General features: G+C 36.6%; 1 protein-coding gene across 2 annotated transcripts in view; it reads right to left on the bottom strand.

Annotated features, from left to right (window-relative positions):
* The window catches only part of MEGF10 (multiple EGF like domains 10), a 106894-nt gene that overhangs the window by 57435 nt on the left and 33169 nt on the right, over positions 1-16290 (bottom strand). For both annotated transcript variants that reach the window (XM_075078762.1, XM_075078763.1), the window contains exon 5: positions 8640-8732. In XM_075078762.1, the coding sequence (XP_074934863.1) occupies positions 8640-8732 (93 nt within the window). The remainder of the gene's footprint in view (positions 1-8639; positions 8733-16290) is intronic.

Raw genomic sequence — 16290 nt, 5'->3', positions numbered from 1 at the left:
AAAGCCTTCCAGAGTTTAGCATTTGGAAGAATGATTCTTCCTTCTGTTCCAGAAGCAAGAAACATGCTTGTCTTCACATGAATATACATTAGTGGAACCAATACTTTCGATATCTAACTGGCAGTAAGTAGAATCTGGTGAATCTCAGTAAGAATTTCACAGCAAAACAGAATAACTTTTTATGAAGGCAGCATTTGAATTCATAGGTGAAAGGAGCCATTCACCTCAACTCTTTCTCATGACCTTTGTCAGGAAACGCACCCAGGACAACTCCTCCATTTTCTCCATCAACCACAAATGCCCATCTAACTTTCAAGTGTCAACAGACGGGAAATTTAGTTCTAATTTATGTGTTAGATAATGTTGTATTTTGCATACCTGAAACTGTGTTTAGCACTTTCCCCAAGGAGAGTGCCAGAATTACAATATGAAGGCTTGCAAAGACATCAGGTACACCACACTCCAGATTAAAATTTTGTCAGAAAACTGGATTGATGTCCTTCTTGAACGGGAAAAAAGGCATTTAACTTACCATGACAACAGTCAAATAGGTCATATATTACACTAAGGCATCATGTACCTCTGGTCTATGCAAAACTAAACTTGGATAATGCTTTACAGATCCTCAATTGCTCTTAGCTGATAAGGACGCAAAAAGTCATAGCCACGTATATGTTTAATCATCTTCATTTATGAGTGTGTTTGTATTCAGAACAACATTCATTGATTCCGTAAGCAAAAACCATGACAAAAATATGAATGTTGTCACTAATCTAAATCTACATCATCCTTACTGGAAAGTTCAGAGAGCATTCTTGAAACTACTATCTGCTATTATGATTTGGTTAGCTGCAGATCTAAACTGATGGTGTTCATTTCCCTCAGGATATTCCTGCAGGATAGGAAACAGATATAAAATCTCCCAACTGGAATTTGAACCAAACAAAAGTAAATTCCTACTGATTCTGAAATCTATAAATACTCAAGTGTGTTCAAAATTGGACAAGATGCATTAAACCCCTAGGTATGTAAACCTGTATGTCAGCCTGGATTGCAAGACAGTAAATGTGGAACATGGCAAAGAGAAATTTCAGAGACGAGTTGAAAAAGACAGAAAACAAAGACAGCTTTTCCAAAAAGTAGAACAAAACCACCTTTTAGAAAACCTTCAAAGTCTTATTTAACAAAAATATTAGCTTATTATCCATGTATTTTTTCATATGCTCTGTTCTAGTCACCTTGGGATGTTATGAAAATACATGCACATGCATATCAGAAGATAAATCTCTTTCCTTTAGAGAATCGCTCAGAATAATTATAAAATATCAATGCCTTTTAGTAAAAGACTTATTTTACCTACATCCCAGGCACAGAAATGCATAGTAGTGGGGTTTTTTTCAGAATGCACTTTCTATTAAATCTGGATTTTCCTTGAGTCTTTTGTTTCTATCTGATTTCATTTGTTATACTGTAGGCTTTTTACCCTCTGGCATATTTTTCATTCTTACTTTTGTTTTGTATATAAGAAAGGATTTTTATTCAAAATGCTAAGCTTTAATTTAATTTAGGGATTTTTCTTTTTACTTTGTAAAAGCCTTTTGATCCGTGAAGTGGAAGAACAATGAAAATGTGTTTTTCAGATCCTATAAAAGACTGGAACTATATGCCTTTCACATGCCATAAATTTCAGAAGACTCTTTAAAGTGCTTTGGACATCAGAACATAAGGTTGGATAATTGCTAAGGAAAACACACACAGACAGCTCTTGGTGTTTATTTTATCTTGCTATTGAGATAAAACCGGTTAAAAATAATCACTATTTTAGGAGAATTCATAAAATTATAAGAATCTGATTGTACTGTACAAAATGGACTGTTGTCCATGATTCTAATTTTGCACAGATCTCCTTGTATGACCCTGAATTAGCCTTTTTCCTTTTTTGCCATGACTTGAAGGTCATCTTCATTTTTAGTTAGCAAAAAATGTTATCCTTCACATCCGTAAAAACCTGTTAAGTGAGCCACTGACAATACATAAGTCTGACAATATATATGGCAGATTGAAATTAAAGCAATACTAAAAATACTTTTGCACTGTTACTAGAAAAAAATTTACACAGATATTATTCAAGAAATCAACTTAGGTAAATACCACAAAAATACTGAGTTTATGAAATGGTGAAAAGCAGAAATGAAAATCATCTCTGATCCAGAAAATGTTTACAAATCAATAAAACTATCACCATTTACTGCAATGCCTTCCTTCAGTAAATCTCAACATAAGTAAATGTAATAACTCAGTTTTGCAGAAAATATATTTTTGTTTCTGCTTTTGCTTAAAGGTTGGAACTGTAATTCAGCAAAACACTGAAGCATGTCCATAAATTCTATTAATTTCCCTAGAACTTCAAAACCAAAATGCTTTATAGGACAGAAATTATATTAAACATAAGAATAATATAATTTCAAATACGTCATTGTACTGAACTCTAGAAAAACAGAGCTGCTGTGTAGCCCTGGGAATTTTGATATCACCTACCACAGTGACACTGTAGTGACTCTGTCAACAGAGTCATGATGGCAAGTTCCATTAATCCTGTTTTGTCTCTTTGTACCTGATCTAACTTGCTGGTGGGTTAGTTTCTCAACCCGAAGATATTCAGCCTTGTTAGTGGAGAAAATAAAGAGTTCAGCTGGAAAAACTGAGGAGAAGTCAGTTAGTGGAATTACAGAAGTAATAATTACAGAAAAATTAAGGGTAGTGAAGAGCATGGGGAAGACACATCTAATAAGAAAAGGTTAAATTTAAGACTGTTAATAACTGGCTATCACTTTTGCTGACAGGATGCATCTGCGCATGTGGCCATTTGGGAGCCGGGGCACAGGGCAGTTCTGCTTTACTTGAATGAGCTATTTCTCTGCATTTTACATAAAAGCAAACAGCTCTCTGTCTGGATGCTCCACAGTTTCACTTTTGTGTTTAGCAGTTTCCCAGTTCTGGGAATCAAGCCCTTCTGGTGAAAGCACATGGTTAAAACCAGAAACTATTTCTACAGCCTGTTGAATGGGTTGGAAACCTTACGGATGAGCTAGCTCTCTAAGTGTATCTTGCAAGCTCTGCTAGTCAAAATGCTTTCAACAAAAAAAACAGAAAGCAATGCCTTGGTCAGAGAAGCTCAATTCAAGATTCACAAGCTGTGCCATCAGAGCATACAAGATGCTCCCAGGCACCTTGCCTGGTACCCACACCAAAGGGGCTGTTTCATTTGGGGTGCGAGTGTGTCTGTGGAAAACAGTCACACATACACCTCTGCAGGGTTAATAGAAATTATAAGCTCCACTGAGAAACTGGCAGTGCTCGTAACTCACGTGAGTTTCTCACAAAAACTATGCCAAGGGATCCAGTTTCTGCCATATTCTGCATCTGCCAAGCCCCATGAAGAAAACAGTGAAATTTTGATGGAATTTGTGAACTTTACAAACACCCATGACAGTAGAGGAAATCTGACAGTAGCAGAGCTACTGGACCTTAAAAGTTTCCTTAACAAGTGAATTTAAAGGTAAGAAGACATCTCTCTGAGATGCCAGCTTTAAACACTCAGCTTAATGTATTACGGAAAAAGCCAGTTCTCTTCTCATGTTTTATAAAACCCTGGAGCCAAATTATGCCTTAGTGCCACTTGTTTTATCCCCAGGCCCTCAGACTGTAGTCCCAATTAAATTCTATTAATCACCAGCAGAATCAAATTACAAATTAAAATCCAGTGATTCAAACAAATCTCAGATTACCTAAATACACTAGAAAGAGAAAATGGTTATTCACATTTCCACAAACAATCCTAACATACTTGTGATAAACCAAAACCATGTCATTCCCTTTCTTCTTTACTACTCAGGCCAGCTGGGAGATCATGAAGGCTATAACCTTTGCAAATGAGTCTGTGTAATATTGATTTTGGCCTTTTGCCTCTGCTCCAGTTTATTCGGAAAGTGTCCTATTGATTTGGAAGGAATTATTTGTGGACTACTAGGCATGAGAAAAAAAACAAAGTGAATGTCCTGATTGCTTAGTGGGGCTCCATGTTAGGCTGCATGTGCATCTATCTTGCACACACATTCAAAACTGACAATCAGGTCCATATATTATGTATTACAGCAAATACTGTTGCCAGAGCGTGAGCAGAGAACAGGCAGAAAGTATACCTACAAATGTAAAACATGGTTTCATCATCTCCAAACATCTAGACAGCCAACTATCAGTATGCGTAGCAACTTTTACTGAAGGCTGCTTTATATACAACCTGTAGTCAAAAACACAACGTGTAACAACCCAATCTGACACATACAAATTAAAAATTTGGTATAAACAATAATCCAGTTTGGGAGGGATAGGTTGTGTTGGTTTGTTTTTCAATAAAATGTATTTGTTTACATTTTTAATCTACAAACAAACCTATCTTTACCACTGTGTCCTTTTTTCTAAATGTTGTCCTTGTCCTCAGCCCAGAACCAATCAACTTAATACTCCTGAAGTTCACAAACATTTCTTCAAAGGCGTGCTGACAGCGTGCTGGTGCTGTTCCGCTCACTCGAAGGGATAGATTCAACACGTCTCCTGTCCACACATTTATCATTGACCTGACTACTGTGTTCAGTCAATAAATCTTTATTAGAATCACTTGTTTCGCATGACTATCATCTCTCCTGCTAGAATGGAAGTGTTCTGCAAATGAGTGATCTCTCAATCCAAGTCGTATTTCTTTTCAGATATATGTTTGTTATCTGCATCTCACTCACCACCTCCCACAGAAATTCACTGCAAGCAAACACTGCCTAAAGTCTAAGCAGTATATTTCACAGTATATTTCCTTTAACTAAAAAGAAAAGGTCTGGAAGAAAAATACGTCTTACATGGCTAATGTTCCCCAAGGAGATATTATATAATTAGCCAAATTCTGAGACCACGACTCAGGTGTTACTCACAGAAGAATATGTCCAATCCTGTTTTCCTCTCAAGTGGGATGTAAGGTTTTCAGAAAGGCAGAAGATATGATGAAGAGGAGAGTTATGGGTTGGGCTAGAATTAAGCATTGAAAGAGGACAGCCTCAGTAGTCTCGCTGAATCCTTATCCTTCTTCTCCCTAAACTGACAGCACCCACTGACATAGGTTATTAGGAATTGGATACGACTTGTCACAAAAAGGAAGTAATGGTCGATACAAAAGGAATGGGAGTCTTCTAAAAATCTGAGTCCCTAGAAAGGTTATTAGACTGTAGCACACAGTGGTATGTAGAGATAGGGGAGGAGGATTGCTGATTCAGCTTTTACTGCACAGTGCGTGAATTTAGTCCATGCAATCACTCTCTCATTTTTGGAGAGAACATTATGGTGTTTAGGATGCACTTGTCTGCAGTTATCACCCAGAAAGCCACTGTCACATAGAAGCTGTGGCATATGGTTGAGAAAAATTATTTTAAACATGCTGGGTAAATACAACCGAGAAACAACACATAAAATCAGGCTGGGGGTTGGCAGATGGACAGATGCTGCAATAGGACTAACTCTTGTCAGATACTTACAGATGAAATTCCTTTGTAAGGAGAATAATCAATCCTAACAGAGAAAGGAAAGTAGTTTTGAAGAAAAAGTTTAGTTCTGCAGTTTTACAAAAAGTTTAGGCACAACAGTTGCTTCTGACATGTTTGTGTCCACGAAAATGAAGAGATTACTAAAGCTGGAAGTTTGCCTAATATCCAGCAGTTTGAGAATAATCTTTCCCTTACAGTCACAGCATTTTATCTGGTCTTCAGTAACCATTAAATCCCTGAGTGTCTGCCTTACAAGAATACTGGCCTGCCTTGTAATTATTGCTCCTTCTCCGTTATTCAGATAAATAGTTACAGAGTTAAAATATTTATATGATGGACATTATTACAGTATGGCAATTTGCATGTATTTTTCTTGAATTAATATCTTGCCTTATCAACAAAATTATTATTAAAAAAGCACATATCTTTATTTTATCTTATTGTGCCTTTCTGTTGCTAAAACTAATCAAGTTGGGGATCATGCAGAAAATACACTTAAAAGCAAAATACGAGAATCTCCTATGTAGGGCACACAACAATAAAACAGTGCCATAGAGCCAAAACCCTGTGATTTACTGTCTTTCCAACACGATTCACTGCTCTTCAATTCAATTTGATCTGCGCTGTAGCTCTCAGACACAGGGATAAGGAAATCACACGCAGCTCGCAGCAAACCGCAGCACTTAAACTCAGAAGGACAATCTGGTGAAAGTAACATTTTAAGTTTGTCTGCATGGAATGGGATAAATTCCAAAACAAATGTCCCTGTAGCACGTGCACAAAAATATCCTCTTCCTCAGCCTACCCCCCTTCTCCTAGGATTACACTAGTGATCCAAAACAAAATTTGGCAGTTCCAGTTAGTTTTAACACCAGGCAGAACCTTTTAAAGAATCCCCAACCTCTCCAGAGATCACGCTGTCAAAGGTACATGAACAAAGGCTCTTTCAGCTTTGGCCTGTTGCGTACGCACACCAGAAAGTATTCTTGCTATTGAGGCTGCTGTGACAAGCTATCAAAGGCAACCGACTGAGGAAGAAGCAGAGGAAAAGAGCTGCACATGTATTCAAAATGAATTATACCAGACAGGTAAGAGAAATGGACTCCAGAAAATCCTGTGAGAGGAAGGATTATTTCCAAAGACAGATTTAGAGGTTCCTGTCTCATCTAAAGTGCCCTTTCAGTGGGTTTTGAACGTCAAAATCTCAATAAATAACCATGTCTCCCCATTCTACATTGTCTAGTGATACATGTTTCTTCTGCATGTTGATTAGTTACAGAAGAGCTTGAAACATAAGGCTTTCAGAAAGAACGATAACATTTTTTTGACAATTTTTTTTACAATTTCTAATTCAACACATTAGATTAAGATCAGTATTACAGTAACATTGCATTGCTAACCCTTTCAGTTTTACGCCTTACACAAAACTTGGTATTTCCTTAGAGCTGTTTATGAAAAGAATCACATGTAAGAATATATGAAGACCATACAACAAATGTAATAATTTTTAAATGGTTACATTCTTCCTCAGGTAATTTATTATTAATTTTTTTTTATTCACTCCCTCTCAAATTTCACAAAATATGCTGCCTGAACAACAGATCAGTTCCAGTTGAAGAATCACTATAGCACTTGGTTGCAAATAAAAGAACATTTCCCTGTTTTTGTTAAGCAGAAAAAAATGAGGGTGAAAATACAACCATATTATTTTTGTCTTGCTGCTGAACTAGGTTTTTCACAGTTGTTATTTTTACAGGAATCCCATACTAAGTAAACAAGCAGCATAATATCTTTGCAAGACATCAAGCTCTGGTTTAAGAATTTGAATTTTATATGGTCTGTGAAATTTAAATTATAAACTATTTTTTTAATTGTTGACTAAAACACGTTCAAGTGAACAGTCACTAGCAGTGACCCACTTTGAATTTGATTGTAATGAAGTATATGGTTGTAAAGTTAGCCTAAACATTACATTTCCAAAGGCCTTACAAAGGGGAACAGAAAGAGGGAATAAATAAAAAATTATAATGAATAAAATAAAATTATAATTAATCAAAAAATCAATAATTACTCTGAGAAACTCTGTTTCAGGCAAAGGGAAGAAAAAAGGAATGACTCATGGTCTGCACAAACAATTACCTTTGACAGAGGACGGGGTAGTGCACAAACACACCAGCCATGCCACAGAGGGGTTTCTGCCCTCTGTCCAGACCTTATTGCCATATTGCAGCCTGCAGTGCCTGGTTTTACACTCAGAGTCTAGAAAACAGCAGTAACTAAAAAGGTCATGAACTGGTATGATTTTACTACTTCACTTTGTGGTTTTGACATTTTGCTATGTTCTTGCATCAAGTGTGTGATGGCCTCGATCTTCATAATTTCTTTATTAAGCATGACCACCTGCTCACTGGGTTGCATGTGACTGCACCCACATGCCAAGCAGGAAAGGTGCCAACCTGCTGCTGTCTCCTGCTGTGTGTGTCCTCGAGACTCCTCTTTTGCTCTCCCTGCTTCCCACGCACTCTCATGGCAAAGAGGAAGGAGACAAAAGTTGGAGAAATGGGACTAGTAAGTGACAGTAAAATGGAAAGAGACTGAGCAGACAGGGAGCAACTAATAATGCAAGAGGGGAACACAGTGAGGGGAAAAAAGGACAGGGTAGTGGCAGAGTGAAAAAGGAGGTTAGGGTTGCGAGGAAGGCTTTGCTCATAGCTTTTAAATGTGACTTTGCACCATCATTCTTTATGTATTAGGAAAATAAAAAAAAATCAGATATTTTCTTATAGCTAAAATATAATTTTATCTATTTTACTCCAGGTACTAAGTTCTGTATTTTTTGACATGTTTCTGAGCACAAAATAGCTCATGACATTTAGTGCTGCTACAGGGTAATATTGTTTGCAAGTAAATGAAGAAAAATCAGGTCACACAGAGTAACCTGATAACTCAGAACAAGCCTCTGACCAGAAAGCAGGAGATAATAATCTGCCTAAAAGAGAGGACAACACCATGGAAAGAGCATGAGACAGGCAGAAGCAGGTGAAAACTCACCACTGGAGCAGTTGGGTCCTCCCCAGCCAGGCTCACACTGACAGGTGTTCGGAGCAATACAACGACCATGGACACATTTATCAGCACAATGAGCTGTCAGAGAAGGAAATTAAAAAAGAATTAAAGAATAACTCCTAGCACTGGGAAAAATATTCTAAACTTATTTCTCATCCAGATCTTTCATGTTTCAAATGGCTTTTAAAAGCAAAACAAACATTAGTGTCTTAATGTTTGACGCATCTCTTCAAAATGAACCTCTTACTTCCTTCTCTTCTATTTCTCCTAAGTTTGAAGGCTCCACCTAAAACCATGTTGGTGCTACTGAAATATTTTTGCATTTAACAAACTGAAAATTGCCCACGTTTAATGACAAAAGAGTCATAGTATGGTACAGGTTGAAAACCCGTCTGGACACGGTCCTGGGCAAGAGGCTTTTGGTGGCCCTGCCTGAGCAAGGAAGTTGGACAAAATTACTTCCACAGGTCCTGTCCAACCTCAACCATCCTGTGATTCTCTGAAGCAAACTGTCATGCCAAGAAAAATAGGTGAACTTCTGCATGCATAAAAGCAGGAATTTATCTTGCAACAGCATGGATAAAATATGATCTGCAAAACATCAGTATTTTAATACTGATTTTTCTGAACGGTTGCACAGTTCAAATGAAGCACAACAGAACAGTGATGATTATTAAAGTAAGGCACGAGATACAAACCCTACAAATCACTCAAACCTTTATTCTAAATGCTAAGCAGAGCTGCTTGACATTTTCTTGAGTTTTTTTTAATGACTTGCAAGCACATGTTTCTACAGTAAAGGCTTAGTTTGAAATAGAGCTTTTATTTTAAACTTTTAACAGAAACTTGAAATGGCTTCGATGTAACTGACTCAGAATACATACACTCAAGAGGAAGAACCTGCAACCAGCAACAGTTGGCTGGCATGATATTCAACACGTAATACCCTTAACTTTCCAAAATATATACACTGTAATACTTTCCTTCCAGTCTGAGCAAAAATAAAACTTAAAAAATGTGCACAGGATGAGAATTTACTTTGTACCAACAGTTCCAGAGAAACTACGACAGGAATGCGATCAGTAACCAATGAACGCAAGGTGAACAATGGGAAAAAGACAAAGTTGGTGTTACAAGAAGTTTAATGGGACTGCATGTGAATCATTTCAGTTCTGAGTGGATTGAAAATGTCCTACAGTAATTAGAAAAAATACTTGCAAAATGTCCTGGTTTCTTCCTAATTAAATATGGTGAAGCACCATGGGCATCTTTGTATTTTGTGTGGCCAAGAAAACTGAAAGCCACACAGATAAACCATATATATTATTAAAATCTCTAGTTATCTGGGGTCCAAGCCATTAATTGCATATTTTTACAGCCTTTAATTTTCATTCATAACTTTTATTTCTGATAAGCTACTTTTCAGATGTGCATTAAAATTATCTTCATCAGAAATCAACTAGGAGAATATGAATTTTTAAATGTTAGATGATACAAAATATTAATACAAAGCTATTTCATTGTTCTCTATTTATTTATTATGAAAAGAATGACTTTAAATAATACATCAGAAATTTCTTCCATTAGTCTTATATCCAGACACAAATTACTCATATCTTTGAAGATACTTGCCTGGGAAGCACTGCCTTGGGCACTGAAGTTCTCCCTAAACCAAATACGTAAAAAAATCTTACCAGTAAACCATAAGACAACAGACAGTAGCTGTACACATACCCATCTCTGTACGTGCACATGTATGAATGACTTAGTGAATACCAATATACTCAATCCAAATTCCTCAGCACTAAGGCCAAATACAATAGAACAACGTTCCATTACATACTCTGTAAGACAGATGGAAAAAAATACAAAAATCAAAGTTTTGTGAGAAACTGGACCCAGTGAGAGGTACAGAAGCAGCTCTTTGAGCATCTCCTTGCAATGCCCCTCACACCACGCTGAGCACATAGGTAGTTCCTACAATCCCTGTGTAACAGCACACGCTATGGCACCATGCAAACAATCCTCAATTACTTCCAGTAATAAAACAGAATTCTCTTAGAACAAATGCACAACAGATGAAACTTTGGGTCAGAGCGTTAACAATGCAAAGTCATCTCACAAACTACAGCTGTATTCTTTTCTTAGCCACAACAGCATAAATCAACAGGAGCTTCTCTTCAGCCACTGAAATGGTGTTTCAGTTTTCCAGTAGTAGAACACAAATCAAACAAGTCTTCAAAACAGGCTACCCTTACTAAGTCTCTGTAGAAGCCATCTATAAGTAACAATGTCGGGGGTTTTGACAGCCAAAATTCTGCTGACTCTTATGACAAAGAAATATGGGATGAGGACCTCTGAAGGAAGTTATATTATATAAATATTGATGTTTCTAAACAAATTAAATTCAGATAAATTAAAATTATATATGTTTGTGTATATATATGGCATACAAATACACAAATTTCCTTCTCAAAGAAGGGGTACGTGTAATTCTTTACTTTGAAGAAGCTAAATTGAAGCCAAGAATGTTTCAAAAAATGTTTAAGACATACAAAAGAATTAAGGATATCCAGTATTTCCTTTTTTTCTTAAGTTTCTTAATGCCCCAAAATGTATCTGGTCAAAGAATTATTTCTTTCTACACTCTGGATATACATAAAAACCTATTTTGTAACCAAAGAAATTGTTCTCTAGACACCTTATGGGCTAACTGATTCTTGTCAACTGAATCCTAGTTAACACCCCTAAGAGACAGCATCTGTAAAAATATGTTTGCACTGAGCATGGGGATAAGAGAACCCAAATTTACTACAGGACCTACAAAAAAGTGTAAGGACAACATGAAAAACAGTAGAACAAGCTGAAAAGACATGAATCACATCAGGGACAGAGAAACTATTTCCTCTTGATTTTCTATGGAATTTTTGGACATGATATAAGAAAACACTTACATGGAAGAGCAGGCAAAAAACTTAACATGAAGCCTTTTTGATACTGAGCAGTGTAAAGAAGCACCAAAAATTCCCTGGCAGCAGTAAATTGCATAAGTCATATCTTCTTCTTTTGTAAGGAAAAAATCAATTACCATATGAAAAGCAGCCTGAGCTTACTCTTGCATATTTCCTTTTACATCTTATTCCCCCTTTTCTTCTGTGTCTTATTGTTTCCTTCAAAATCATCTCTAAACTCTTGCCTTGTCCAACTTACCGGTCTATTTCAGCGGATGATATCCTTTCATTTTCTTAAAAAAATAAAAGGTACATTTGCTCTTTCTGATTATAGAGTATCAGCCAGCTTGAATTATCTATAAAATACCTGCTGCTGCACGTACAACTGCCCGCAGCAGCCCTTTCCACACCACAGCAGGAGCTGCCCCGTCCCCTGGACACAAGTCCATCAGGCTGCTTGAGCTCTGTTCCCACCTCAGTTGCAGGCACTGGTACTTCTGTAACCAGCTGAATGAACATACCCCACTGAGGAAGCTCAGCAAAGTGAATCAATGTGAAAAGACATGTGTAACCCACCCCGGCCGTGGACACCATTATTACAGCAAGCTGAAAGCGATGTGAGGCAAGGGCAGGGCTTGGCCAACATGCTCACAGCATGCCTTCGCCCCACAGCTTCGGCAGGGGAGCTCATACCAGGGGGATTAAGCCAGTCATACTAGAAGCATAGAATGTATAATACAATTTTAGGCTGCCACTTCAAAACACTGATCACGTGTCTTGTACTGGTATCCATGAAGAGAGGGAGATGGTGCTCCAGCTCCAGAGAAGATTGCAATTCAAACGCCTACTTATATGCTAATGGGCTCCAGCATACCCCCTGTGGTGCACTCGCAGATTGCTCCTACATTGCTGTACCTACTTCAAGTATCACAGTTGAGTGGAGTAACTCCTGTGCCTCATGTGACTTCCACTTCTGAACTAGAGCATATATGAAGAGTGGAACATTGAAATTTCTAAATGGCATTTTATGAATCTGCTCTCTGTGATTAAGAAAGTGACATTAAGTTATTTCATTATAAGTCACCATAGACAGCATTTAGACAGTTGTGCATTGCATTATCTGATGTTAAAAGAAGATACAGAAGAATTTCCAGTAATAGCATTTGAAAAAAAGATATTTTTATCTTTGATGAAAGTTTATGCATGCATTTTAGGATCTGTTGCTTTTTCATTTTGAAAAGCCAGGCATAAATTAATTAACATAAACAAACCTTGAAATGTTTTGGCTGTAATCATGCACATAAGTAAATGACCAGGAGAATCAACTATGATTCTGCAATTAAGACTTCCATCATTTAAACATATTAATCACATCATCAAATGAGTAGATACCTGAAATCATAACTGATTTCATGATATTTCATATCTGAATTCTGTTAAAGCTCATATCTACTTTACAAAGAATTCATATTAGGATGACTGGAGTAATACCTGAACTGGGCCTGCTTTTGGATTTTAAGTAGATCTGCATATTATTTCTTTCAGATAAATGACTTCCAACAGAAGAAGTCATACTACATGCCTGACTGTGCTTCACATTTAGCATTTCTGCTAATACAACTCTATCCTGATTTGGATACCTAGTCTGTGAAAAGAGAAAACTGAAGAAATATATGCATTTAAAAAAAAAATACCCACACACCAAAAAAAAAACCCCAAAACAACCAACTTTTTTAGCTGTTAAATTTCTCAAAATTTTATTAATTAAATCTGAATGCACAAACCATTTTAGGCTCTTCTACATATTCCATAAGTTTTAACTTCAACTTCCTTAGATTAATTGCATTTATTGTGCAAACTAAAATTCAAATATCTTTTAAACTACATTACAGATGTGTTTTTTTCAAATAAATTCTCCACTTCCATACTCTATGCTAGCACATATCCTTTGGTTAATCCTTTTTTTCCTGTGCTTGATGACTAGTTTTTATTAAAGTGTGTGATATCCAGTTATGCATTAACACAGGTGGTTTCTTTTCTATTTCATGTTCAGATGAAATTCAACGGGCATAATTCCTCTTTAATGTTCTTAGAAATGTGCGTCACTGTCAAAAACTGTATGTGAAGTTAATGTTCAAGCTACCAAAATGCTACTAGGTAGTATCAATCTACAAGATTGACATGCATCTACAATGCATGCATGCCCATATACAAGAAAGGCACCAAAAGACATCTCAGAGTCTTTGAATTCTTCCATTTCAGAAACATGCTAGAAATTGACTTTGTAAATGTCTTTGCACTTTTTGTAAAAACTTCTCAGTCTGTAGCTCAGCCTAGCATATGTCTCCAGGGATTGTCACTGATATTAGGATATTAATGACAGTAAACTGTTTGGAATAAATAAGAGACTAAATCAATCACTTAACCTGGTATGGACTTTCTAAGGTCAGGAGAACTTAACAGAATTATTCCATCTTTTTATCCGCATATAAACTGCATTAAGATCACCTCAGAACATCCATCAGATCTAATCATTAATTATATGCACTGTAATTTTTAAGAGCAAAAATAAATTATCACCCAAGCTCCAGTAGCCCACTCTTCTGCAGAGATACTGGCAATAGTGAAGACAGAAGTCAGAAATCTGCACATCGTTCATATCATTTATTAACAGGAATTATCTGAGGAGGGCACAAACCAGGAAAATACTGGAAGTGCTAACAGATACCTCGATGCTTATAAAACAGTCCAAGTACTGACCCCGTATAATTTTGGAATTAAAATTAAAATACCATTTTTTACCCACCTGAAGACAAACCCAAACGGCACAACTAATAAAGCACAAGTTAATTTTTCTATTCAGCATGACTGCACACTGCTTGCCATAATATAGTCAATCTGCAAGAGAATACATCTATACTGGCCAAAACTTACACTAAAAAATTATGTCAATTATAATATTTATTAACATCATTTAAAACTTCCCTAGGAGGTTCCCTGAAAAGCTTCCAAGGGCTGCAGATGGAGGCTTCTGATGACTTCTGATGCCATTTTGTTGCTTACCAATAGAGATATAAATGCAGCATCATTTTGCCTACCTTTCCAATGTTTCTGAGTTTGTTATCTGAGTTGCTTAAGAGACTTTTTTTTTTAACTTATGATGGCTGTCGTAGAGTGGTCTTTTCCATTAAACTCTTAACAGATATCTACTTCTACTGTGACGGTCTTCTTACCAATGGCATGGTCAAAAAAAGAGGATGCTAAAGATATGTGTCAGAGTTTAGAAAATTTAAATTAAAAATAAGTGTTGTACTGTAGAGAAGAACAAACAAAACAAAAATTTCCATATGAGTGATAAAAAAGGCCTGTTGTATATTTCCCATATATATTCCACATATATATGTATTCCATTTATATATATATTTACATACACACACTCTTGAGTCCAAAGACAGAACACAATAGGAATTTTCATCAAAAAGTGAAAATGTAATACAAGTTTCATGTATTGGAAGTTTTCAGGAACAAGCATGGAAGTTAGAATCACAATTCCTCAGAAATCTTGTATCCTAAGATGAATTCAAATTCATCTGTTCAGGCTGGACTCCAAACAACATAAAAAATCCCTGCTTAAATTTCAGCCAGTGCTTTTCTCTGGCTGTTGGTCATTCTTTGCCTTTGCAAATACAACATTTACAGACTTCAGCAACATGAGGCCGGCACATTCTTGCAATTTTTTATGCAGTGACAAACAATTCTCTTCCCACTACAGGCAGTGAAGTGGCACTACCACTAGTAAATACTACCTCTAGGAGAATAGTGACTGGTGACTATTCACATTGTAGATTCCTAATTATTATTTTTAAAAGGAAGTCACAAGATTTCAATTCATCACTGTACGCACCGCAGTGTTGAGTCATACCAAAATTATCTACCAGTAGAATTTTCTAATTGGGCTTTCTAAATTGAGAAGTCAAATAAAGGGACAAACAAACAACATCAACAGCACCAAAATCTTTTAGCCTTTTAGAAGCATCCTACATCCTCTACTAAGTAAAAAATCATCCACACTGCATGGAAAATAAAACTACCCTACTGGAAATGCTGTACGCATTGTGGAGCACCAACAGCCTGAAAGAAGATATCCACAACACTTCAAATGGCTTTGATTCCCTTCTATCTTTGCATATAAAAACAGGGGGAAGTGCATGTGTGTTTCTCAGTGTGGTTGCCATTTTCTTGAAGATTTTGTGTTCGCTTTCCATTGTGATATTTCTGCTGTGATGACAGAGGAGAAAAGTCCTCCCCGTATCACTATCTCTTACCATTTGATGTCAGCTGACAGCATCACACTTGCAAACTCGGCGACTAGTATTATCACAGTGTATGCAGGTATTATCTACTATAGTATGTACAAGTTCACCACAAAGAAAGCTGGTCGAAACAATGGAAAGCATGAAATATTAGCCACCTTTTATTAACTACTGAGCTCCTCCTTTGCCCTGAATCCTTAGCTTCAGTTGAAGATCATGAGCACAGAAGGTCTCTCAATGCCTTCCAGGGTCAACCATTACAGAATCAAATAAATGCAAAGTTAGCTCCACTGAAGGATCTTTATTTTTAAGTAATTTGAAGTCTAAGGAATTCCAAAATTGCTCCAAAAGTCAGAGCAGATATGTCCTGAA

The sequence above is a fragment of the Phalacrocorax aristotelis genome, chromosome Z (assembly GCF_949628215.1).
Source record: "Phalacrocorax aristotelis chromosome Z, bGulAri2.1, whole genome shotgun sequence".
Taxonomy (NCBI): Eukaryota; Metazoa; Chordata; class Aves; order Suliformes; family Phalacrocoracidae; genus Phalacrocorax; species Phalacrocorax aristotelis.
Note: the sequence above shows the minus strand (reverse complement) of the source record. Positions and strands in the feature narration are given on the sequence as shown.